Source organism: Plodia interpunctella, chromosome 8 (genome assembly GCF_027563975.2).
Source record: "Plodia interpunctella isolate USDA-ARS_2022_Savannah chromosome 8, ilPloInte3.2, whole genome shotgun sequence".
In the NCBI taxonomy this organism is placed as follows: Eukaryota; Metazoa; Arthropoda; class Insecta; order Lepidoptera; family Pyralidae; genus Plodia; species Plodia interpunctella.
In genome coordinates, this window is record NC_071301.1 from 10,015,928 (window position 1) to 10,040,000 (window position 24,073).

Genomic DNA, 24,073 nt, shown 5'->3' on the forward strand with positions numbered 1-24,073 from the left:
TAGCGGTCGCTGGGAGGCCAGCTACGGAACCTCCTCTGATACCTCGTATTGACAGCAAAAGTAAGCGAGCTATACGCTGTTTTGGTGGCAAGGTGAAGCATGTAAACGAAGGACATATATTCCAGCAAACGTAACTTTGATGGATGGAAGCAGCGTCGCATAGGTACGGCCTACTCCTTGTATTCGGTTCGTCCGTTTCAGCCTCCGAGCTGGCTGGGTGTGGTGCATATGTTCATGTTCATGATTGATTTTGAAAATGGTGCATTTTTCAAATTTCAACAAGGACAAGAATTAGTTTAGTAAAACTAATTCTTGTAGGTTAAAGTCAATGTCAAAGTTGACTGTTGCAACCCACCTTACTAATTCCATGACCACAACTGAGGAGAAAAACCTTTCCACACCACAATATTGAAAAAAAGATCTAAAAAATCAAAAATAATTCTAAATCAATATAATATATAAAAAAGAAGAAATAAAAATTACTCTTATTTCAAAAATCTATTACCTATTTTCTAAATTAAAGCTATTTAATTTAGAAAATAATATAGAAAATAATATCAGTTCAGTCGAGTGTTCGTTCGTGGCAGGACGCTTATCTCATTGCTTTGTGACTCAATTACCGGTCTTATAGTAAGTGCGTGCTAATTTGAATGGTGCATCAGTGCAATCAAGGTGCAATTTACATAAACATTGTCGGCTACCTTTTTATTGCTACCTGATTTATGACAAAGCGGAATACGTGCCTAGCTCGCTTCAATCTAATATATTTTATCGTGTTTTGTGTTTACAACAATAATTAACTATGAGCACACGCAAAACTCCATCGCCAAAACATGAAGCCAACCGGCCCAAGAGGAAAACACCGGATTGTCACTGTAATATCCAGGAAATTATGAGTGACTTTCAAAGGAAAATGACCATTTCTTTCAATGAATCACTGGCAACTCAATCTGAACAGTTAAATAGTTCACTAAACATGTTGCGAGATGATGTGAACTCATTTACAGGACAAATTAATGAATTAAATGCTACAATGCACAAAATTATTGAGGATCAATCAACGTTAAAAAAGGAGATCACAGATTTGAGATCATCAGATGATAAAACAAATAAAAAAGTGGACAATATTGAATGTGATATTAATAGCCTTGCGTCTCAAGTTAGTGAACTCACAGACCAATTAAGATTAAAAGAGCAACAAGGACGAATCAACAACTTAGAAATAACCGGCATACCAATTGTCAAGGGCGAAAACCTGTACACCATTGTTGGTAATATTGCGTCTAAGATTGGCATTTCTCTTGAGCCCACAGACATTGATTTCATCCACCGGGTAAGACGTTTCAATAATGCCCAGACAAGTGAGATAAAACCAGCGCGTGATGCTAGTCTCGCACCAAATATTATCGTCCGTTTTACTCAAAGAAAACGCAAGACAGATATGTTGACGGCGGCACGGGCGCGACGCGGACTCACCACTGCAGATGCCGGTTTGGATGGTCCAGCGAGTCCCATCTTCATCAGTGATCATCTTACACCACAAAATAAATTACTTTATAAGCAAGTTCGTAAAATAGCCAAGGAAAAGTTATATAAATATATATGGTTATCAGACTGTAAAATTTTTGTGCGAAAAAGTGATACCTCGCATGCTATTTTGGTGTCCCGTGAATCTGATCTCATCAAAATCAAATGACTATGCCGTCTATTTAATTTCCGGTCGAATGTGTTAAGAATAATAGTTATATTTAATACCCTAAACTCGTTTTGCATTTATTTTTATAGTAAGAAAACATGTACTCGTAATTATTTCTATATAGTCTTAAATTTTATTATTTGTTTCGAATATGCTGGTGGAACAATAAATATATTTAAAATTCGGTAACAATAATATTTCCATTTACTATCAAAACGTGCGGGGCTTACGTACAAAGTCACATGAATTTTTAGGAAATGTTTTGTCAGGAAATTATGACATTATATGCATAAACGAAAGTTGGCTCAATGATAACTTCTATGATTCCGAGTACTTTGATAATAGGTACTCGGTGTATCGATGTGATCGCGACCCAATAGCAAGCGGTATGGATATGGGTGGCGGTGTTGTGATAGCCGTGCGACGCGACCTGCGCCCGGTACACAGGATTGACATGCGTGCGCCGCCGCCGGCAGATGAGGTATGGGTGTCCGTGGCGCTAAGCTCGCCGCCGTACTCGCCTGACCTTCGGCGTCCGTGCGCTGCATCGCCTCGCTACTTACACATTATTTCTACGTATATATCTCACGGACCGAATCATGAGTGTTTGCTTACTTCATTTTATGACAGGGTTATCGATTTTATAAACGCTCATCCAGACGACGTCTTTCTGGTTCTTGGTGATTTTAATGTCACTTTAGCGGATTGGTCACATAATGTAGATAACCAATGCATGGATATACATACCAATAACAATAACTTGGCCTGTATTACCGAGGATTTTTTGAACTTTTCATTGCTTTCCCAATATAATAATCAATTTAATTTAAACAATAGAATGTTAGACTTAGTTTTTAGTAATGAATTATGCACTGTTAACTCTTGTAATTTTCCTTTAGTAAAAGAAGATCCGAATCATAAATCCTTAAATATTATTTTAAACACTAACTTTCTTTCTCCATCTTCCTTAAGTGATGCGAAAAGTAAGAGAAAACTTTTTTTCAAAGCCGATTTCGAGTCTATAAAAATGGAACTCAATGCCATTAATTGGGTAAGTAAGTTCAACACTCTGTCTGACGTTAATTCTATGGTAGATTACTTTTATAGTGTTTTTGACGAATTTATTGAAAAATATGTACCTACTTCTAAATTTAATAGCAAACATAAATTCCCTCCTTGGTACACGCAACCCTTGATAAAATTAGATAAAGAGAAAGAAAAATGTCATAAAAAATGGAAGTGCTTTGGAAATTTGCAAGATTATTATACTTTTTCCATTTTAAGAAAACGTTTTAAAAAATTAGAAAGGTCTTGCTATGATAGGTATATTAAATTCTCAGAAGAAAATATTAGAAAAAACCCTAACTCATTTTGGTCATTTGTAAAATCAAAAAAGAATCATAACGACATTCCAGAAAATATGTTCTATAAAGATGAGTGTTTAACTGATGGAAACAAAATTTGTGACGCATTTAATAATTGTTTTGGTTCTGTTTTTATCTCTTCGAATGGTGTAAGTTCACAAACCACTTTTTCATCTAGATCACAAGATAAAACACATGACACAACTGTTGATATAAGTCACATAAAATTCGAGTTAGAAACCATAGTTTGTGAATTTAAGAAAGTAAATATACACAAAGGGGCCGGGGCCGATAACATCCATCCTGTGCTTATATCAAATTGCGCCGAAGAACTTGCAATTCCAATGTTAATTATTTTTCAAAAATCAATAGATACAGGTGTATTTCCATATAAATGGAAACAATCTTTGATTACGCCTATTCCAAAAAATAGAAACAAAGAACAAATAACTGAATATAGGCCAATCTCAAAATTATCTATTCTAGGCAAAATTTTTGAAAAACTCGTGACTCATCATCTTTCTTTGTCAGTTCGAAATTTTATTGCAGAAGAACAACACGGGTTTTTCAAGGGTCGTTGTGTTGAAAGTAACATGGTAACTTTTACTGACTTTTTATCACAAGCTATGGATAACAATGAACAGGTGGATGTCGTGTATACCGATTTCTCCCGGGCGTTTGATAAATTAAATCATAAACTCCTTATTTTGAAGCTCGAAGAAGCCGGCATACATGGCTGCCTCCTTAGGTGGATTGAATCGTACATCAGTAATAGGAGTCAGGCCGTCTGTATTAAAGGATACTGTTCGCAATTTTTACCTGTGCCTTCCGGGGTCCCACAAGGTTCCCATATTGGGCCCTTGCTTTTCTCCTTATATATAAATGACATAGGACACATATTTAATAACAGTCACCACCTTTTATATGCTGACGATAATAAAATATATAAAATAATTAGGTCTGTGGTTGACTGTAACAGATTACAGGAGGACTTGCTGGCTCTTCAAGACTACTGTACCTCTAATCAGCTTTATCTTAATACAGATAAATGCTATATTATTACCTACTCACGAAAAAGAAATATTGTTAAATACGAATATAAAATAAATAACGAAATTTTGCAGAGAGTAACAGAAATTAGAGATCTAGGTATAATTATGGATTCTGAACTCTCATTTAGGAAACACATTGATTTCGCAATAAAAAAAGCTTTTCAAAAATTAGGCTTTGTATTAAGAATTAGTAAACCATTTAAACAAACCATCACAATGAAAATTTTATACTTTGCATTTGTTCGTTCTATTTTGGACTTTGCGAGTGTTGTATGGAATCCTAATTATAAAGTACACATAGATAGAATCGAAAGAGTACAAAAAAAGTTTATAAAATCTTTAAATTTTCGTGAGTGTACACAATTTGAATCATATAATAAGGCCTTGCTTCATCATAAGTTTCTTTCCTTAAATGACAGGCGAAAAATGTTTGATTTGGTGTTTCTATATAAAATTCTTAATAATTTAATTGATTCTTCAAAACTTCTGAGTAAAATTTCCTTTGTTACTCCTAGGCGTTTACCTGTACGTCCCTCACGTAAAATTCCACTTTTCTCTCCTCCACATTTACACAAAAACTATACTCGTAACTCATTTATACATCGTTCCACCACCATATATAATAAAGAATATAGAAATATAGATCTATTAAATACTACTCTAAAACGATTAAAACTCATTTTTCAATCTAGTTCATAATAACTGATAGTAATATAATTTTATAACAAACTTATAATTATATAACAAACCTAATTAACCTAACACTGTTATGTTCCCAGCAACAGCGGAAAGCTACGCTAAGTTAATTTTATTTACAAATTCCTGCCATGTAATTAACCCTTTTTATTATATAAATATAGCACTTTAGGGCACTATAGGTCTTTAAATTGTACTCATAGTTTATGTAAATTTCTATTTTTGTAAACGACTGTTTGTTGCCTAAATAAAGATAAAAAAAAAAAAAAAAAAAAAAAAAAATATTAGCTATTTAATTGAAGAAACGTAGAAATCCAAATTGTTTGCGTAGAACTAAACATAAATTCTGAATTTGACATATAAAGTTGCCAGTCTTAAATTTTTGTCAAGGTGTCATTGTTGAAACATTTAATTTTTGGAAACATTATGTTAGTACATATGGTTTGATACGATAATAACTATGACTTTATCAAGATTTATTTGATATGTAACAGTTTATAATATTTCGAAATTAATTAAATTCGTATGATGATGAACCTCCGAATTATACTTATTTTTCTTTTCTTTCTGGCAACATCGATTAGTATTTCTTTTTACTTCGGTTCTTTGCCGTGTTGTTTTGGGTACGTTGATTAATCCTTTAAAATCGTGAAATTGGCGTCATATTAGTTTTTAGAATCAATTAAGTGTTCTTTAAAGTAGTTTTTTGTGGTTGAAATTATGATTATTTCAGAATTTAAGGCCGATAGTGCTCATAATATTCGCCGGGAAAGTTTGACATTTAGCACGCATAGGGTGTCAATAACCTAAATAGTTTTGTGTTTTTAAATGAAACGTGGTATTTTGCGTTTTCAGCGAAGAGCGTCAAAATGAAGTACAATAAGCTTGTCACATCCTCGCGGAGGAAAAACAGGAAGAGGCATTTCAGTGCCCCTTCACATATACGTAGAGTTCTCATGTCGTCTCCATTATCCAAGGAATTGAGGCAGAAATTCAACGTCAAATCTATGCCAATCCGCAAAGACGACGAAGTCCAGGTAAATATCACTGTCTTTCCTATCTATATTACGTATACTCTCAAGTAAAATAGTAAATAAAGCACAATCAATTGGAGGTTAGGATTATAGTCCATCATTTATTTTTCACATGTGAGAGCAAAATGAAATGATGAAGACAAACCATTCACAGACAGCTGACGATTGCTGACTCGTGACGGAGGATCTGAAGGTTTTCTTTGGTGAATCTGGAACTTGTCTGCTAGTCAGTACCCTGGTTCAAAAATTGGCTCTGATTATTTTGCCTCACTCTCATTTATAAAGTAGGTACCAATATTTCGCCAAAAGATATTAATCTTACATGTCCACTTTAACCTGGGGTTTGTTTTAGTGATAATTTCATTTGGTACCTATAATTCCAGTGCATCCTATTTGACATTCATGTATTGTTAATATGAACTGTGATTTAAACATGGAGAAATGCAAATCAAACACTGTAATCATGGCATTCCAAATAGTTCTAAATTTAGTCTATGATTCTTTTGTGTTCTTTATTTGATTTTTAAGAAATAAGAATTTATATTTCATAGTGTTTTCTTTAAAACCATACAGAAGTTTGAATTAAATTCTCTGAAAATAAATGAAATTGTAAAACAGAAGTTTGTTTACACTTTGTATTATTATGCTATTTTGTACCATTATACAAGTTTAATTAAATAATGATAAAGTTCCTATATATAGTGGTAATAAGATCATTGGAATTTTCAGTTATTATTTAATGAAGCCATTAGCACAGAAATTATCTACTATTTATCTTGCATTGTTTTGTATCTCTTACAAATCCTCCACTTTTTGTGTCAGGTTGTCAGAGGACACTACAAAGGCCAACAAGTTGGCAAAGTAGTCCAAGTATACCGAAAGAAATTTGTCGTATATATCGAGAGGATTCAACGTGAAAAGGCCAATGGCGCCAGCGTGTATGTAGGCATCCACCCCTCAAAGGTTTGTTGAATTTATTACTTTGATAAAATTTTTGTCTATATGAAGTTATTTATATCTCTTGCTGCTAAAAGGGCCCAGTAAAGAGGCCTACCTGCAGGAAAATCGAGGGAAGTAAGAAATAACATTCTTATATATTCCTGTATGTTTAGTTAAAAATGGTTTTGGCAGAGATATCTTGTACAATATTTGGGTATTTTTATGAAATCTGCTTTTTACTTTTCTAGCATTCAATGGCAATCATTTATATATTGTTAATTCATGACTGATCACTGATCCTCATTTTAATACTTATATCAACATCACCTTTTTGTATGTAATTATGCAAGCTATATAGTCTGTGTGCTAATTTTCTTCTAATGAATGGGAATATTAAAGGTTTTTATTTTTTTCCGAAGAAAGCAAAAACATGTTTAAGCAAAATACAAAGATGATGATAACTTTTAACTTAGACTGTGTTATCACTTCTTGCACACCTGAAGTTCGCTGAAGGTTGATGTAAGAATGGGCACTGCTAATGCTGAAACACTTCCATGGCTCTGATTAACCCTTTTCCAGTTAGGATTAAAGGATTCATCCAAAATATTTACTAACTAGAAATCATTTTTGTTTCCAGTGTGTAATTGTCAAACTAAAGATGAACAAGGATCGGAAAGCCATTCTTGATCGCCGAGCTAAGGGCAGACTTGCAGCCCTCGGAAAGGACAAGGGAAAATACACTGAGGAAACCGCCACCGCTATGGAAACCTCTTGAACACATAGATCATAAGACAAATAAAAATCCAAAATTCAAATATATTGACTTTTATTTTTTAATTTAGGCAAAATGCACAGATTATTAAAAAATCACACAATATTCCTAAGAAAGCGCAGAATTTTCGCACAAAATGAGGGCAATGTTGCATATACTCGTATAGCCAAATCCGCTACAGTATCACGTTTTTATCCAGGGTGTCAACTTTCTGGAGAATCGGGGAGGCTTGAAGCAGTAAATTTATTTTTCACATAACAAAATACTAAAGATTTCGGTTAGAATTTTGGGAATTTTGTTGAAAATTTTCTATCATGTTGACTCCTTGTTAATTATCCCTTACGGGGTGTGGTGCCACACTAGAAATAGAATGGACCATTACTTATCCTCCCGTGTATCTAAGAGGTAGCTGATATGCATCAATAGTATTCCCATGGAGGGTTGACGTCAAGCAGGCGGCTGTATATTCAGATGAATCTTTAGAAGGCTAACTCCGGACTTCGCGTCGGCGTTAGCCCAGAACGCAACAGGTATTACGCGGAAGCGAAAAAGACACCCTGCTATCCCATGAGGGGTAGACAGAGACAAGAGCTATAAAACTAGGACAACACTATGGTGTGTTATTGGTGGAAACTACGTAAACTCACGAATTTATGTGTGAAATATCTCAAAAATCTCTTACATTTGGTAACAGCAGCGTTTTCAAATCTTTTTAGAGAAAAATTAAGATAACGTTTTTTGTCTAAATAAGTCGATATTATAATTTTATTTAACCGCATACTGTTTCTTATAGGATGTAGGTAAACAACATTGGGACTACGAGAAACAGTAATCCTACGTGGTCCCAACCGCGAGAATACAAAGCATTGATTACCATAAATCAAAATTTATTTTCATGATGAAACTTGGCGTAACTGGTGATTTAATGAAGAAAACAACTGAATGATGATATTCAAAGTTTATTTGTATAAAAATGTATGAGAAATTGAGCACCTCATTCATTTTTTCACTCACACAAATAGCAAGCGAACTTTATCTAGTAAATATACCTACTGTTATTTTTAAATATAATAAAGCAAGTTTTGTGTTGTTCTAACGCGTAATTCTTTGTGGAACTACCAGTGAGATTGGAAATTAACTAAAACTAGCTGTTGCTTGGAGCTCCGCCTGCGGTAGCCTATTTTTGACTCCAGGTCATATCTACAAATTTCACCAAATACGGGCCTAGGTCTAGCCGAAAAACGTGACAGACAGACAAGACTTTGGATTTATAAGGTCTACAATGAGCAACACAAGGACATCATCCCTAATGGATGATTAAAATGGATGGATCAATGTGGAAAATGTCACATATAGTTCTACAAACCACATGCAAATATCAAAGATTACTGAGCTCCTTTCAGTCTCATTAAAATTATTAAGATGATTATTTAATATAAATGGAAAGTTTTATCGATATAGCTTACTTAAGCCAAATATTACTAGGGCAGGTTACATGCATTATACTTGAATATAGGTACACATTACAGCTTAAACAAAGAACCAAATTATGTATTAGCTAAAGCTATCAAATGTTACATCATGGTCTCCAAGTTTAGATTTTGTTTACGCATTATGAAAATACTATAGACTTATAAAATACGTTATTCATAAAAAGTTAAAACATAGGTACCTACTAAATTTGTTTCGTCACTTTCTGTGAAAAGTGTGAAAGTGACAAAACATATTTCAGCTTCAAATAAAGCCACTCAAAGCATAGGAAGTTTTAACTTTTTTAGGAATAATTATTATTTAATGGGCGAGCTGCTTGCTACATCTTAAATTTTAACCTTATTATGTATAATAGTGTCTTATGGGCCCTTTACTCAATACATATCAGTTTCCAATATGGGCCATGAAAGATGATGCATATTTGGATAATAGGCCATTTTGTTATTACTTATTATTCTATTCTAATACATAAACAATAGTTATGTCATCTTTCAAAGCATATATTGTATTATAGAACAATACAATCTAATTAAAATTACTGGCAGGTTTTATTTCTCATTTGGCTCAAAAACTTTAGACGGCGACTTCAGTTTTATGTTCTGTCTGAAGATTTGATTTGGACGCACATTTGTATCGTTTCTTGACTTCGTTGTTCAAACCTTCTCTGTTTCTTGCAATTTCTATAGCGTAAAACTGAACTCTAGGTACAAGAATCGTGTTTTCTTCTGAATAATCACCTTTAGTATCTGCTCGCATTAAGGTGCCAAAACTGTAGTCCTCAACAATTGTTTTGAACTTTTCGCAAAATAATCTCCATCTAGCTTTGTTTGTATTGTTCTTGATTTCATCTTCTTTGATGTATTTTACATCTAAATCTGAAAAATCTTGTCTGAAGTGTGTGTAGATCAGATCGTCATGAGGGGTCAGTCGCAGCCATCTGGTGTCCACTGAGCACAAAACCTGAAAATAAAATACATAATGATTAAATTTTTTGAGCACAGTAACTGCATGTCCTTTATTATATTTATGAAGACCTCAGTGGACAAGTGGTAAAGTGCTTGCCTCTGAACCGAGAGGTCCCGGGTTCGATCCCCGTTCGGATCACGATGAAAAATGATCTTTTTCTGATTGGCCCCGGGTCTTGGATATTTATCTATATGTGTATTTGTTATAAAATATTAGTATCATTGAGTTAGTATCCCATAACACAAGTTGAGAACTTACTTTGGGGCTAACTCAATCTGTGTGATTTGTCCTAATATATTTATTTATATTTATTCCCCCAGTTAGCCTGCTAGGCAGTAATATGTGCTAATTTAAGTTGGGTTGATGTGCTATTAGTTTGGTATTCATTTCAAAAAATGAGATAGTAGTTAGTCTATGATAAAACTAAAAATAAATTCTAGATTTTAAATTATTGCATACAGCATGAACTGTTTTTCCAAACAGGATCAGGTTTTGGTTTAGTTGCTTATGGTAAATACTGCTGTTTCCACAAGAGGTTAAGTGGCTATAGTAAAAAAAAAACTAACATTAAAGTAAATGTCACTATGTTCCATGGCTCTAGCAGCCCACATGTGTTCCAGGGTCTCATCGTTAACAAATTCGTCGGCTGGTCGAGATAGTACATCCTGAAAATTATAAAAACCATTATTGTAAAAATAATAAACATGCTTTTTTGTCAGAGGATTTTAAGAACAAAGATTTCGTTATTAGAATAACAAGTAGGTCAAATTTGCAGTAGATATCTATAATAATAATAAAAGCTTCCATTGCATTGCAAAATTACAATAACTTCGTTGAACTTACATTTTAATACTTTTGGATGTGTCTAGCAGTTTAGAAACTTATTATGGAAGACAAACTTATAGATATATTCACTAAAAAAACATTGCTGCTTCAACAATAAATATAACCAAACATTAACCTTTCTTTATAAATCTATTGTTAAAAACCAAATGAATACATCTTACATTACAGAAATAAATTACCTTTGTGACTAAACCAACCAAAACAAAATAAGTAATATTCCTTACCATTGTGGCCAATTAATAACAAATCTTATACGGGCAATATATTTAAGCAAATATAAGAAAAAAAAAAGAGGTATTTTTATGGGAAGTTTAAAACCGATTAACCGAATGCACGTGCATTTGCAATCACTTCGAATAGAACTGTCATTATCATTTGTCATAAATAACTGTCACGCACGTAGTCTTGTAATTTATGGAAGCAAAGAAATTTTCCATCCATGTCTCTGACTGAAGTATAATAATATAATAGCTATACAATGGAAAAGAAGAAACTAATTTAGATAAGTAGTACCTATTATAAATGTGAAAGACTGTTTATTACTATCGACAATTTGAGAAAATTTTAGTCTTCCCACGGAGTACGGAATAGAGCACGAATAGAGAGTATTCTATAGATAAAAGAAATATATAAAGGAGTCTTCCTTAGCTTCCATACTATCGACACCTAGATAGGTAGTATTGGTCACAGATATTAGAACAGTAATATTCTAATATCTGTGAGATTGGTGGGATATGATAGTATCGATAGCCAGATTTGGTGCTATACATGGATTTAGTAAGTACTTCGTACAACCGTACGTACTAATTCCATGGTGCAAAATTTATAATAGAGAATAATATCGATAGTATCAATAGTTTAATCGTCTTCATGGTTCGATAGTATTGTAAGTTACCAATAGCATTGCACAAGAATAGCTATCGATTCAATCTATAAGCCTATCGATAGTATTGCCTTATTTGATAAATTTTTCGGCAACGCTAATGGCAATTAAAATATAGGTATATACTTCATCTATTTCTAGCGATGAATGAATAGTAGGTTCAGGAACAGCATCATTAACATCTTTTATAGAGAAGCTAGGAAGATTCTAATATAACAGTAATGTAATAGAAAGGTGGGTGATACAAATGGTCTAAATAAATAATGTACTTTTAAATTGTCTGCTATTATTACAACCACATAAAAAATGGCTGGGTACCTCAAAATACAGTACAGGAGCAAAGCCCCGAGTTAATTCAAACTAGCTTTGGCCCGTCGCTTTACCCAAAATGACAATAATAATCTTTTTGGGAAAATGGAATTCTACCGTGTTTTTCATAAAAAACACAGTTTTAGTTAAAATATGTTTTGTCTCTTTTTGTCAATTTCAAATTTATCAAGTGCGATAGTGACAAAACATATTAGCAGAATATTTTAACTTTTGTATTAATAAAGGGGCTAAAGTGCTTACCCTTTTTCCAGGTAAGGTGGTTGCGTAGATAAGGCCCCAAAAGAGGAAACAAACTTGCTTTGGCATTTAAACTACAGTATTCCCAAAAATCTTTGTTTATTTTATTTTTTGTCAAAAATGTTCTTGTGGTATTGTTTCGTGGTTTCGAACGTACCTATCTTAGTCGAAAATAAGGACAGTGATATACAGTTATGTAATGTATGAAAGAGATAAAACATTCGGCATTCTTCGTAAGCCGAGATCGTATGCTTTCGGTTTGATTTGTTCATCATTTGATTTTGATTGGACGACAGGGCAAGAGGGTGGCGCATGCGCGTTCTGGCGACGCCATCTCTGAAACTACTGTGCCTATTATGTACTTGTTCAAAGTGAAGTGATTGCTAATTTGTGATTATAATTGTTTTTGAATCATGGAATTAATTCGTGACGAGTGAAAACAAGCATTTGTTAACACTTCTCAAATAATATATTGCAATCTCCGGATATCTGCCAGCGGCGGGCCGTATCTTGCGGAAGTTTCTTGGCCTATAGCATCGCATATTTTTTGCGGCTATCGCCGCCGCGGTCGCCTCACTGAGTTATTTTATGGACTCCTTTCGTCTATATAGCTAGTGGTAACTTTTCAACATTGTATTTTTATGTTTAGTCGCATCGTTGTTATAGAAAGTAGTGCTAGGCGCGGAGAGCATATCCCGCGTTCTTGCGCGCCTACTGAATATAGCTACATTTATTATGTATGGATTTTATTGTTGTGGGTCAAAGACATTCCGGGGTTCTTAGTAGTGACAACAACAGAATTGATCTGGCAAACTTTGTGTTTCAGCTTTGTATACGTTCGAGACGCGTCTAACATGAATTCTGCATTAAAGCCGGTGCTGGCGCAGCAGCCGGGCGGTCAAGCGAGCCCAGCGAAGGCTAACGTGGCGACTGCCAACCACGCCGTGGGGCTGCCGCAGGGCGCGCAGAACTCGCTGCACCACGCCAGCTTGGTGGGGCAGAACCTCACGGCGCACGTGCCCGCGGCGCAGCCTCTGCCGCACGCCGCGCCCTCCATGGCACCTGTCACCGCCAACATGGCGCAAATGGCACAGAACATGAGTCACCATGGCAACCTCTCCCATGTTACACAGAATTCTGTTACTCCTACCAATATGGCTGCAAGTCCCAGCAAAAGCGCCAGCACTAGTGCCCCACTGAGTTTGGTTCAAGACAAACCTACTGCCCCAACACCGTCCCAACCGCTAGCACTTACGAGAACTCCAGAGAAGAAAGAGCCTGATTCTACTGGGCATGCTAATGGTACTATTGACTCACCGAAATCTGGAGCAAATGCTCCTGCTTCTCTGAAACCCCACAACCCTGAGCCAAATAAAGATAAGCAAGATATCGCAAAGACATCACCGAGCACTCCAAAGCCACCTGAAAAACCAAGTACACCAAACAATGCACCAAATACACCCCAAAAAAGTGAAGGAGCTAATAACCCTGTTAGCCAGACAGATGGTCCAGTTCAACCCAAAGTGGCCACAGCCAATGAACCAGCAGAAAAATCGCCATCCAAGCCCACTGAGTTAAAACCATCTCCAACTGCTGATGTGGCTCCTACACAGAGTGATAGCAAGCCTGTGCCAGAATCAGCAAATGACAGCCAGTTGCAAGAGAAGCCAGCAACACCTACCAAACCGGAGGCATCTACAGCAGAGAGTTCTAAAACTGAAAGCCCAGCTAAACCTGAGGAGAAAAAAGAGGAACCAAAAGTTGAAGAATCTCAGGATGCAACTGAAAACAAAGAAGAAAAGCTTGACAAATCTGAGCCTGCAAAGGAAGAACCAGAACCAGAACAACCTCAAAAAGTAGAAAAAGTAGAAGCACCAATCGAAAAAGTGGAAGAAAAGAAACCAGATGTTAAAACTCCAGCTAAAGAAGTGAAGCCTACTCCGAAATCTACATTGAAGTTAGCCACAGTGACCCCTCCAATGAGAAAGCGAAGGCAAGCATCACTGAACAAGACAGCTGATGGCCCGAGCCCGCCTAAGAAGGCTGCTTCTGAAGCTGAAGTTACTCCTGATTCCAGATCTAAGAGAAATAGAACAAAGGTTGGTGGTTTTCTTTAATTATAATTAATATTTTAAACAATTAATTAAAGGTTTTTTTTGCATCTCCAGCTGGCTACAAAATGTTTATTTTTGTTTTTGGCACTTAGTGAGATGTTAGGATAAATAGTGCCTATACAGCAATTTTATGGGACTTTCCGCTACTAGTCACCTTATCTTAAAAGTTTGTATTTCCACCAATGTAACAGTGAAAGGTCTGAAGTAGAAACATATTTTTTGACATTAAGTTGTCAAACTTTGCATTAATTCACATATATTGATTAGTGGATTTTGTTGTTTATTTCCATTCTAAAACAAACAAAATTGGGTATTTGAGGAGTAAAAATAAAATGCATGTTGGTATTTATTTTTTCACACATTTCGTAATTACATGATTGTTGTTTTTTATTTTCATATATAAGTTATTAGGTATGTTTCTGATTCTAAAATCGTGACGTCATAGTACACTACTACCTATTATACAAGTTCCATGTAACTTATTGTTTTTGACATTAGAAAAAGTATCTTATTATAATAGGAAAATAGCCAATATAAACAATAATGCTTACTACTTTCAAATTTCTACAGTTTATAATATTTTCCTTATCTTTGACGTAAGTGTTGCTTATACATACATGATATAAGGTGTCTATTATGTATGATCATGATCACAGTATGATACTCTAAAAATAAAACTGCTAATATGACTGACCTGCTTGTTTATCATTGAAAGTCATATGACATAAACAATTCACTTTTTTGACAAAAAATACTTAATGATCTTTTTAAATATTCAGGATATCTTTAATTTGATTTTTTATCCTAGAGGCAGTCTACTATTAGAGTAAGTTTCCTTACTTTTAAAAATTCTATGAGATTCCTAAGTAGTCATACTTTTGTAGGTCAACAACTGTGATAGCGTGTGATATTCCTTTTTATTTAAAATATACATTTTGTTATATTTTGAAATAAAAACTTAAACAAATTATACATAAAATATTATCAACTTGTCATTCCCAAAGTTATTGTTTGTTATATATATATATATATATATATATATATATATATATATATATATATATATATATATATGTCTGTTCAGAAATCTGTCTTTGTAAATATTAATGAGTTAACCTTTGCTGCATTAAAATAAATCTTTATGGTGCACTAGAAGATAGGAGTTATAAACTAAGATTTTATAATCATTTTCTATACTCCTGCATTATCTTAATATAGTGCATGTAATGCCCACTGTAGGTTGCTATATTAGTGTAATACTTAGTTACCAATGATGAAACAAATAATTTTTATTTTGGTGACCATTAGAAGGCCCTTATTATATTAGAACGCTGAGGAAAAGTACTGTGATAGTGACAATGCTTTCAAAAGATATGACAAAAATAAAAGCAAACATTTTTGGGACCGTCCAAAAACTGATATTCTATGTGACGTCACGATTGAGTAATAATAATCTTACTGAAAAAACCTATGTTTCTTCGACAGCTACCTTAATTATGGTGATGATTTCAAAATTTTAGTTTTTTATGATGGTTGATTTTATTTTTATAAATGGATTTTCCAACCAACTTTACATCTTCGTATACTATCCAGCGGCACTGTGGACAGTTTATGAATTATCACAATGATCATAAGATCATTAGATATAAATCAATAGATATAAATATAGATCAATAGATATAAATCTATTTTATCTAGAGCATACATATTTTTCCAATTTTCTAACATTGTCATCTATCCTGTTCCAGGTACAACTGTACCAGTCGCCGACTCCAGAAATCACGTTGGCAACCAAGCTGTCTGCGTCGACTGGCCGCTCCACCCCCACTAAGCCTAACGATGACAAGCTCATTGTTTTCTACAAGTAAGTAGCTGCGCCTCGCGGCTTTGCTCCCGTGGGAATTTCGTGGTAAAACGTACCCTTTGTGTTATTCCAGGTTATATTTTATTCACATACCAAAATTCATAACAGTCGATTTTGTGTGAAAGAGTAACAAACACACGCATGTTTTGTCTGTTACCTCTTCACGCTCTATCTACTCAACCAATCTTCCTGAAATTTTGCATATATATAGTTTGAAGTATGTAGAGGGACATGGGGTACCTTTCATCCCGGAAAAATAACTGTTCCCGAGGGAAATTAACGCGGGCAAGAACAGCAAGTGAACAATAAATAAATTCCAGGAACGAGTACCTGGCAGTCCGCAACGCAGAGGGCGGGTTCTACGTGTGCCAGGCCGTGCAGAACGTGTACCGCAGCACGCGCAAGATCAAGATCCGCTGGCTGTCGCAGGACAAGGCCGACCCTTCCGGGGAGACTTACAGGCCAGACTTCTACGATGTTACTGGTGAGCTGTTAGGGTTCCGTATCTCAAAAGGTAAAAACGGAACCCTTATCACCTTGATCACTTCGTTGTCCGTCTGTCTATCTGTCCGTCAGTCAAGATCCTTTTTCTCAGGAACGCGTAAAGGTATAAAGTTGAAATTTATACCAAATACCCAGGTTTATGGTCTTTTCCAGCTGGGAAAAACAAACTTTAACACGATCAAATAATATGCCCGTTTATGTCGCATATCTTGCGATTTCACAAAGGGAATTAAAACCTATAGGGTACTTCCCGTAGACATATATAGACACAAGACACAAGTTGGGACATACCGTACTGATACAGGAAAAAAATCTGAAAATTGGTAATTTATAGTTAAATCATCAAAAGAATTAAAAAGAAAAAGAGTTATATTTGTAATTTATTCCATACAAAATGAGTGAATTTTGCGATTTCACGCGCGACACATAAAAAGGTTCGTGGCCGAACGTGTTTTACGACGATAAAATTATGTTTTTGAACAATTCTCTGTTCAAAACATGGTCCAGCGAACCCGGCTTTAGCACCACAATGTCGCCTAACTCGGACACGCGAATGCATGACCGTTGCGCCGTTAGTACAAGTGGCTTTTATTTACCGCAGCGAAAAACCAGTAATGTGTATAGCCAAAGTATGGTACTGTTCAACGAGTGTGGAGCCGGCATTACATTAATGTCGTATCAGTGGCGGATTGGACTAGCTATAAATTTAGCTAAGTTGACACGCGAAGAAGAATTGTTACAGGTTTCAACTAGTAAATAAATATCTATATATGGACTGATCACACAAAATAGAGTCTTAGCACACTTATACTGCACCACTCATGCTCGGCTAAATAAAAATGAATTTAAATAATTGAATCAAAAAAAACGACAAATCGTTTCGAGAAAAGGTTGATAGTACCCTTGTGCTTCGCTTGGGTCGTTTTGGCGATCATCAGATCTAATGAGAAGTCAAATTGTACATCATAATAAGCTTGCTTACGAATTCATTGGATGACTATATGATGAATATTGGACATTGTGCAAATTGGACTTTTGCGAACTGGACATTTTGCGAGTTGGACATTCTTCGCCTAAACTGTGAAAATTATATGAAAAAACCGGTCAAGTGCGAGTTAGACTCGCGCGTGCGTGAAATTGCAAAATGCACTCATTTTGTAAGGAATAAATTACAAACAACTTTTGTTTCCTATGATTTAATGATCTGAATGATGAATGAATGAATTCTATGAGAGTCCGGAGAACGTCACCGAAGTTACATTGAATGGCTCAGTAGTTCGGGTTGTCGAACAGTTTAAGTATCTTGGTCATATTGTGACTGGAGACCGTAAAGATGATTTAGATATGGAGCGTGAGAGACGGGCATTGTCGGTTCGGTGTAACATGATCGCGCGCCGTTTTGCTAGATATAGTGGAGAAGTGAAGGAGACCCTCTTTAGAGTGTTGTTGAGTGCTTCTACACTTGTCAGTTATGGTATAATCATAAGTGTTTTTCCTTCAGCACCGTAAGGGTGCAGTATAATAATGCATACCGCATCCTTATGAAACTTCCTCGCTACTGCAGCGCGTCGGGCATGTTCGCTGAGGGGAGAATGCCCGATTTCTTTGCTATTATAAGGTCACGTATATCTTCCTTCTGGGACAGATTGCGTGACTCTAGTAATAGCATTCTTAAATTAATTTGTAAAGACTTGACAAGCCCGTTGATGCGGTATTGGATCACAGCACATCGGGAACCTAACAAAAATGATTTATTGTAAGACTGAAAATACGCCTTGCGGCTTTATTTTTACTTTATTTGATTTAGATAATTACATTGTATTTATTTTACATATGTAAATGTACAAATGTATGGGTTTTTACCTAAAATAAATAACTATTATTATGTTTACATTTTTATGCTCGGTCTCTGTTTAAATTAGACCGGTATACTGCAATACACGGGCCGAAGCCAAGTGTATAACAGGAAGGTCGTTAATTGTATTTACGGCAGGATTATCAATATTGGGAGTTGTAATACTAGGCAAGTAATTTTGAGATTGTACTGTTGCGTTGGAATCTATGCGGCTGGTGGATGTAAGTGAGGAAGTTTGTCCGTCTGTCTGTAAGAACTTTCTCACTATTTAATATAGCTGCCTTCTGAAGTAGGTTATAAGTTGTAGGTGATAGATTTAAGGTTTTTAAAGATTGATGTAGCTGTTTCGGTATGACTCCAGTCGTAGAAAGAACTATAGGGACTATTGTAAACTTTTCAAGGCGCCAGATTCTACTTATTTCATCCTTCAATTCTATGTATTTGGTTAGTTTTTCTGATATTGTGTTCTGGAGGTTATGAGTAGTCGGAATAGCGATATCTATTCAATAAGCGGTTTTAGCAATCTTATTTACTAACGTTATATCCGGTCTATTGAAGTGGATAGTGCGGTCTGTTAATATGGCTCTATCAAAATATAATTTTGTTGTCTGGTTTTCCAGAACAGTTTCAGGAATGTATTTATAATAAGGCTGTATGGATTGTATGAAATTGTATTGTAGAGCAAGATTTTGGTGGATGATATTGGCAACTTAGTCATGCCTGTGTTTATAATCAGTCTGGGCTATTGCTTTACATGCGCCTGTTATATGTTGGATAGTTTCTGGTGAGCTATTGCATTTTCTACAAGGGTCTGAAAGCAAAGTTTTTATTAAATATTTAGATAATTCCTGGTTTCTATGACCTGATCTTGGATGGCTAACATAAAACCTTCAGTCTCAGGGAAGAGCTCACCGCGTTCGACGCATCTTTGTCGACAGATGAATGGCATAGGTCCTGGCGATGTCTTCCGTAAGATTTTACAGCCCAATCCGAGATTTTACTTCTATCATCTGTTATTGTTTCATTGGGTTGTGCTGTGTGATCTTGGAGGTTTAAGGGAGTAAATTTTTTGTCGTTATGTGCTATTGTTTATTAGATTGCCTCGTTCTGTTGAAAAAATATTGTCGTAGGGTTTTAACTTGTTTATTGTGTAGGTTCGTAATATCAATAATACCTCTACCTCCTTCCTTTCTAGGCAATATTAGTCGCTGTATGCAAGATCTGGGGTGGTGTTTCCGGTGTTTGGTCATAGCTGTGTTTATTATGCGCTGTAAGTTTTTTAGGTCAGATTTGGTCCAGTTAATAATTCCAAAAGAATATGTAAGAACAGGGATGGCATTTACTGTATTTTTTGCATGTAGTTGTGATCTAAGTATTGCATTAAGTCTATGTCGAAATTGATTTGTCAGTTTGTCTTTATTTTCTCTATGATGAATTAACAGTGATTGATTATGTCCTAAGTATTTGTAGCTTTAGTTAACGTCTAAGGGGTCAATTTGTAGCCCTGTCTGTAGCGTGTAATTATGTTGGTACTGTTTTCCTGCTTTCATTGAATCTTGCACTTGTCTAAGCCGAATTCCATTTTAATATCAATAGTGAACTGTTCTACGATGCTAATTGTTTAAATTGATCTTCTGTCTTAGCATACAGCTTTATATCGTCCATGTAAAGGAGGTGATTTAGTAAAGTAGTGGTCTGTTCGTTCGTGTCTTTAGTTAATAATGGGTAACCTAAAGAGTTTGAATTTAATGTATTGGATAGTGGGTTTAAAGTGAGACAAAACCAAAGCGGGCTAAGAGCGTCTCCCTGGAAGATGCCTCTTTGTATCATGATAGGATCAGTTTCTATGGCGTCAGTAAGTGTTATCAGTTTGAGTCTAGTGGTCCAAGTTGCCATTGTGTTCTCTAATAATGCAGTTATTGTTGGATGTATTTTGTATATTTTTAGAATTTCTAGCAGCTAGGAACGGGGAACTGAATCGTATGCCTTTTTGTAGTCTATGTAACCAGTAAAGATATCAGATTTGGATTTTGTGCTTTTGTCATTAGGACTGAGACTATAACAAGTTGTTCTTTACAGCCTTGACATAACTTTCTGCAACATTTCTGTTGTTCGGCCAAAATATTGTTTTTATCGACGTGTGCGTATATAAGTTCTGTTAGACAAGACGTGATGATTTTGTAAAGGGTTTGCAAACAGGTTATTGGCCTGTATTTAGCGGTATTCTTGGTGTCATTTTGGTCTTTCGGTATCATAATAGTTATACCTGATGTGATATATGATGGCATTAATTGGGGATTCTGGATAAAATCATTGATAAAACTATGTAAATAAACAGTTATTTACATATATGTATAGATGTGAACTTTTTATACCAATAGCTGTGGATGAAATCTGAACCTGGGGCTTTCCAATGCGATTTATAACATTTTCGAAGACATCTATGGGTACAAATTCAAATGGCATAGGTTGTGTATTAATGTTATTATGATTTGTTTTTGTGTGTATCCATTCTGGCTGTCGGTTGTGTTCTACAGGTAGTTCCCAAATACCAGCCCAAAAGCTTTTAAGTTCTTCCGCATTCGGTAAATTGCTGTTATTTTGAGGTACGGAGTTTTGTGCATTTGATGTGGTGTTTCTTAGGTTGCGGTAGAATTGTTTTTCATTTCTATGGAATTGATTATTCTGTTGCATGCTATATATCTTAAACGGCCCGATGCGACAAATAGCTTTTGTTTAAGTGTGTCTAAGGTGTGAGAGAGTAGTGTGTTCGGGGATTCATGAATGGAATGAGTTTTGTACTGTTCAATTATTTCATGCACTTGTCTTCCTAGTCTGTTGCTTCTGCTTCCATTAATGAATTGTGTGACTTTTCCTATTTTACTTCTAAGCTCTGTAACCATATTCTCTAGTCGTCGTTGCCAAGATGGTTTATACGGTTTGTTGTGAGTGTGAGTGCTATCCGTGTTATTTAAAGTTAGTTTAGTTCCATTTACTTTAGCTGCAGTCCATGCTGCGCAATATATAACAGTTTGTGCGGCACAAAACTCAGTTTCTTTGTTAATATTTTCCGGTAAAATAGTTTTATTCATGTAATCAACAATAGCTGAAAGATTTTTAGATGACTTCTGTTTAGGAATATACATTCTTTGGGTATTGTGAAGATCATTGAAATGTTGTAATGCCGAATGAAAGGTTTCATCAATATCTTGCCGTCTCCAGGATTGTATGTGGATCACGTATGATTTCTTCAGAATTAGTAGTTTCTACGTTAATTATAGGGAGGTTATCATTGCAGTCATCATTACGTTCTGTAATAACATCATATTGTGTTTGGTTTAACTCTTCAGAAATTTCCTGTTTAATTGTATTGAGCCTGGAATCACTAATATATTTATTATTTATAATTGCTCTTCACTGATCAGCGATCTTTTGTTCACTTAAGTAAGCCAGTGAAGCCTGAAAGCTGAACATACAGATAAAACCCTCATGCAGTAGCTTTCTGTATGTAGTCCGGTTTGTATCTAATTGAAATATATTCGCATTATGGCTTCATTTTGCTCGTTAGTCCATCTCATTCTATTTTGGCTATGTGTGGTTTGTGATTGTGGCTGCACTAGCTCTGTGCATTGAATGTGTTGTGTTTCGGTGCTGCGAATCTGTGTAGTTGGAGAAATAAGCGAAATCTGGTGCCTTTGTAGTTCATCACGAACCTCGGAATAAAGCTGGTCTATTATATTTTGCGGTAGGAGTTTCCTTCTCATTATTGCTCTACTTTGGTCGCCTATCCTTTTGTCGGCTTACTGTTATGTCCGGAAATTTTTCGATAAATTTCGAGTGTAGTGGTTCGAGGTATGTTTTCGTATCGGTATCTAAGGATGTGAGTTGCAGGTAAGTGCGCAGAATAAACTTGTTCATTTCAGGTGACCATTTCATGCGCGTATTTGGAGCGCTCTCGGTGGGTGCAATTTCTAAATCCAGATTGATTTCTTGCACAACACTGTCGAGCGAAGTAGCAGTGGACAAGGTAGCTGTCCGCCTTGTCATATATGAAGGGCGAGTTGAAGGAATAGATGAAAAGAGAGAATTAGTATCATCGTTCGATAATTCGGCTGTAGTCTCCACGCCGCGAACCCGCCTGTTCAATTCACGACAACCGGCTGTAGCATCTTGTGTGACGGGAGCCCGCCTGCTCAACTCCTCGCCACCGGTGTTACTCGAACTGAAGCACCCAGCACCGGCTCCAAGTGCGCCCCGGCGACCCCCGGGCAGCGGCCGTAAATTATAATTTCTAGAATTGTTTTTCTCCATTTTTAATGATGGGAAAGGTGGATAGTAGGAGAGGAAAGTTGGGATCGTTGGTTAGGAAATGGCATTGTTGCTCCGATGTTATAGCAGAAGTTGCTCCTCACTAAGTATAGGTGCGTGTGTATTGCGTTTAGATGTAAGAAAGCCCTTTAGTCTATACCTTATTATTATTATATTATTATTTAATCAGATTTTTTCCTATATTAGTACGGCATGTCCCAACTTTTTGCCAAATTTCCTGATTCTTGATCTACGGGAAGTACCCTATAGGTTTTATATATATTTTAGGCCTTAAATAAATATATTAGGACAAATGACACAGATTGAGACTATAGTGTGGTCTGTCCAGACATGGAGTGCGTGCTGACGACGCTGTCGATGTCGCGCGCGAGCGCGGGTGGGGCGGGAGCACAACAGCTGGCGGCGGCGGAGCGCGCGCGCGCACAGTCTATCCTAGAGCGCGCGCTGCGCGCGGAGCACGCGGGGGCCGGGGGCGCGGCCGCGGGGAACTGCATCGAGCTCACCGAGGAGCATCCCGACGGATGTGAGTCCATTTTGTTTTACGTTTCAGTTCTGTGACCCGATTTAGAAAACTATTCGACGGTTTACAGTGCGGACATGGCTTTTTTGTCAGGCGTTAAATGCCACATGATCACTCTGACGGTGAAATAAATGCCGACAATTTTTTTTCCCCCCACATATAACAGATAAAATACTAGTAATAAAAAATATTGATTGAATATTATTCTTTTATATTTGTTCTTTTATGCGCAAGATGCATAATGTTAAGTTTGATTTTTATTTTAAAAGCTGTTTCAGTTTTTTTAGCGCTTAATAAATTATACAATTATTTTTTCATATATAAGCTTTATTTTTGCGCTTTTTCTATTTTTTTTTTTTGAGTGCTGCTTAATTTATTATGTAAGTATTTAAAAATTTCAATATTGTTTCGTAAAACTACATAACCACATTATTTTCAAATAAACATCTAGTAGAAATTATGATTCAGTTGTTTTCATAATATAGATGTTATTATTTGTAATCTGAGTTATTTACCCCTAGCGCATCCCAAGCCCTAACTTACACAGTACTAAAGCCGTAGAGCGACTTTGCCATTCGATG

The 24,073-nt window shown here is 35.7% G+C and overlaps 3 protein-coding genes and 1 long non-coding RNA gene across 10 annotated transcripts in view; 2 read left to right on the top strand and 2 right to left on the bottom strand.

Moving 5' to 3' along the window:
- Positions 1–5,288: 5,288 nt before the first annotated feature.
- Positions 5,289–7,598, top strand: RpL26 (Ribosomal protein L26). Its single transcript, XM_053748465.1, has 4 exons — positions 5,289–5,431; positions 5,664–5,845; positions 6,665–6,805; positions 7,419–7,598. Exons 2-4 carry the CDS (start codon positions 5,678–5,680, stop codon positions 7,554–7,556), a joined length of 447 nt encoding a protein of 148 aa, XP_053604440.1. The 5' UTR covers positions 5,289–5,431; positions 5,664–5,677; the 3' UTR covers positions 7,557–7,598.
- LOC128671737 (uncharacterized) lies at positions 5,917–6,362 on the bottom strand. The gene is made up of 2 exons (XR_008404877.1): positions 6,165–6,362; positions 5,917–6,077 (listed from the first exon to the last, which is right to left on the bottom strand). It is a non-coding gene; the product is annotated as an uncharacterized LOC128671737 (long non-coding RNA).
- Positions 7,599–8,496: 898 nt separating the features above from the next.
- On the bottom strand, positions 8,497–11,238 carry LOC128671728 (uncharacterized protein). Of its 2 annotated transcripts, none has more exons than XM_053748463.1 (3): positions 11,081–11,238; positions 10,577–10,675; positions 8,497–10,004 (listed from the first exon to the last, which is right to left on the bottom strand). In XM_053748463.1, exons 1-3 carry the CDS (start codon positions 11,081–11,083, stop codon positions 9,618–9,620), a joined length of 489 nt encoding a protein of 162 aa, XP_053604438.1. In that variant the 5' UTR covers positions 11,084–11,238; the 3' UTR covers positions 8,497–9,617. The 2 variants fall into 2 exon arrangements, with proteins under 2 accessions (XP_053604438.1, XP_053604439.1); XM_053748464.2 differs by lacking the exon at positions 11,081–11,238 and adding an exon at positions 10,854–10,966.
- A 1,346-nt stretch (positions 11,239–12,584) lies between these two features.
- Positions 12,585–24,073, top strand: part of LOC128671704 (proteoglycan 4-like) — a 20,465-nt gene continuing 8,976 nt past the window's right edge. For 4 of the 6 annotated variants that reach the window (XM_053748420.1, XM_053748421.1, XM_053748423.2 and 1 more), the window contains exons 1-5: positions 12,586–12,923; positions 13,133–14,405; positions 16,169–16,284; positions 16,605–16,768; positions 23,301–23,495. In XM_053748420.1, coding sequence (XP_053604395.1) covers positions 13,161–14,405; positions 16,169–16,284; positions 16,605–16,768; positions 23,301–23,495 — 1,720 coding nt within the window. In that variant the 5' untranslated portion in view covers positions 12,586–12,923; positions 13,133–13,160. Of the gene's footprint in view, positions 12,924–13,132; positions 14,406–16,168; positions 16,285–16,604; positions 16,769–23,300; positions 23,496–24,073 lie in introns of all 6 variants that reach the window. The other 2 variants (XM_053748422.2, XM_053748426.1) reach the window with 2 other exon arrangements.

Coding starts and splice junctions, on each gene's coding strand:
- LOC128671728 (XM_053748463.1), bottom strand. Junction 10,005..10,576: donor ATAGTGACATTTACTTTAAT/GTTAGTTTTTTT, acceptor TTTTATTTTCAG/GTTTTGTGCTCAGTGGACAC.
- RpL26 (XM_053748465.1), top strand. CDS start 5,678: ATGAAGTACAATAAGCTTGTCACATCCTCGCGGAGGAAAAACAGGAAG. Junction 5,846..6,664: donor GCAAAGACGACGAAGTCCAG/GTAAATATCACT, acceptor TTTTTGTGTCAG/GTTGTCAGAGGACACTACAA. Junction 6,806..7,418: donor TAGGCATCCACCCCTCAAAG/GTTTGTTGAATT, acceptor TTTTGTTTCCAG/TGTGTAATTGTCAAACTAAA.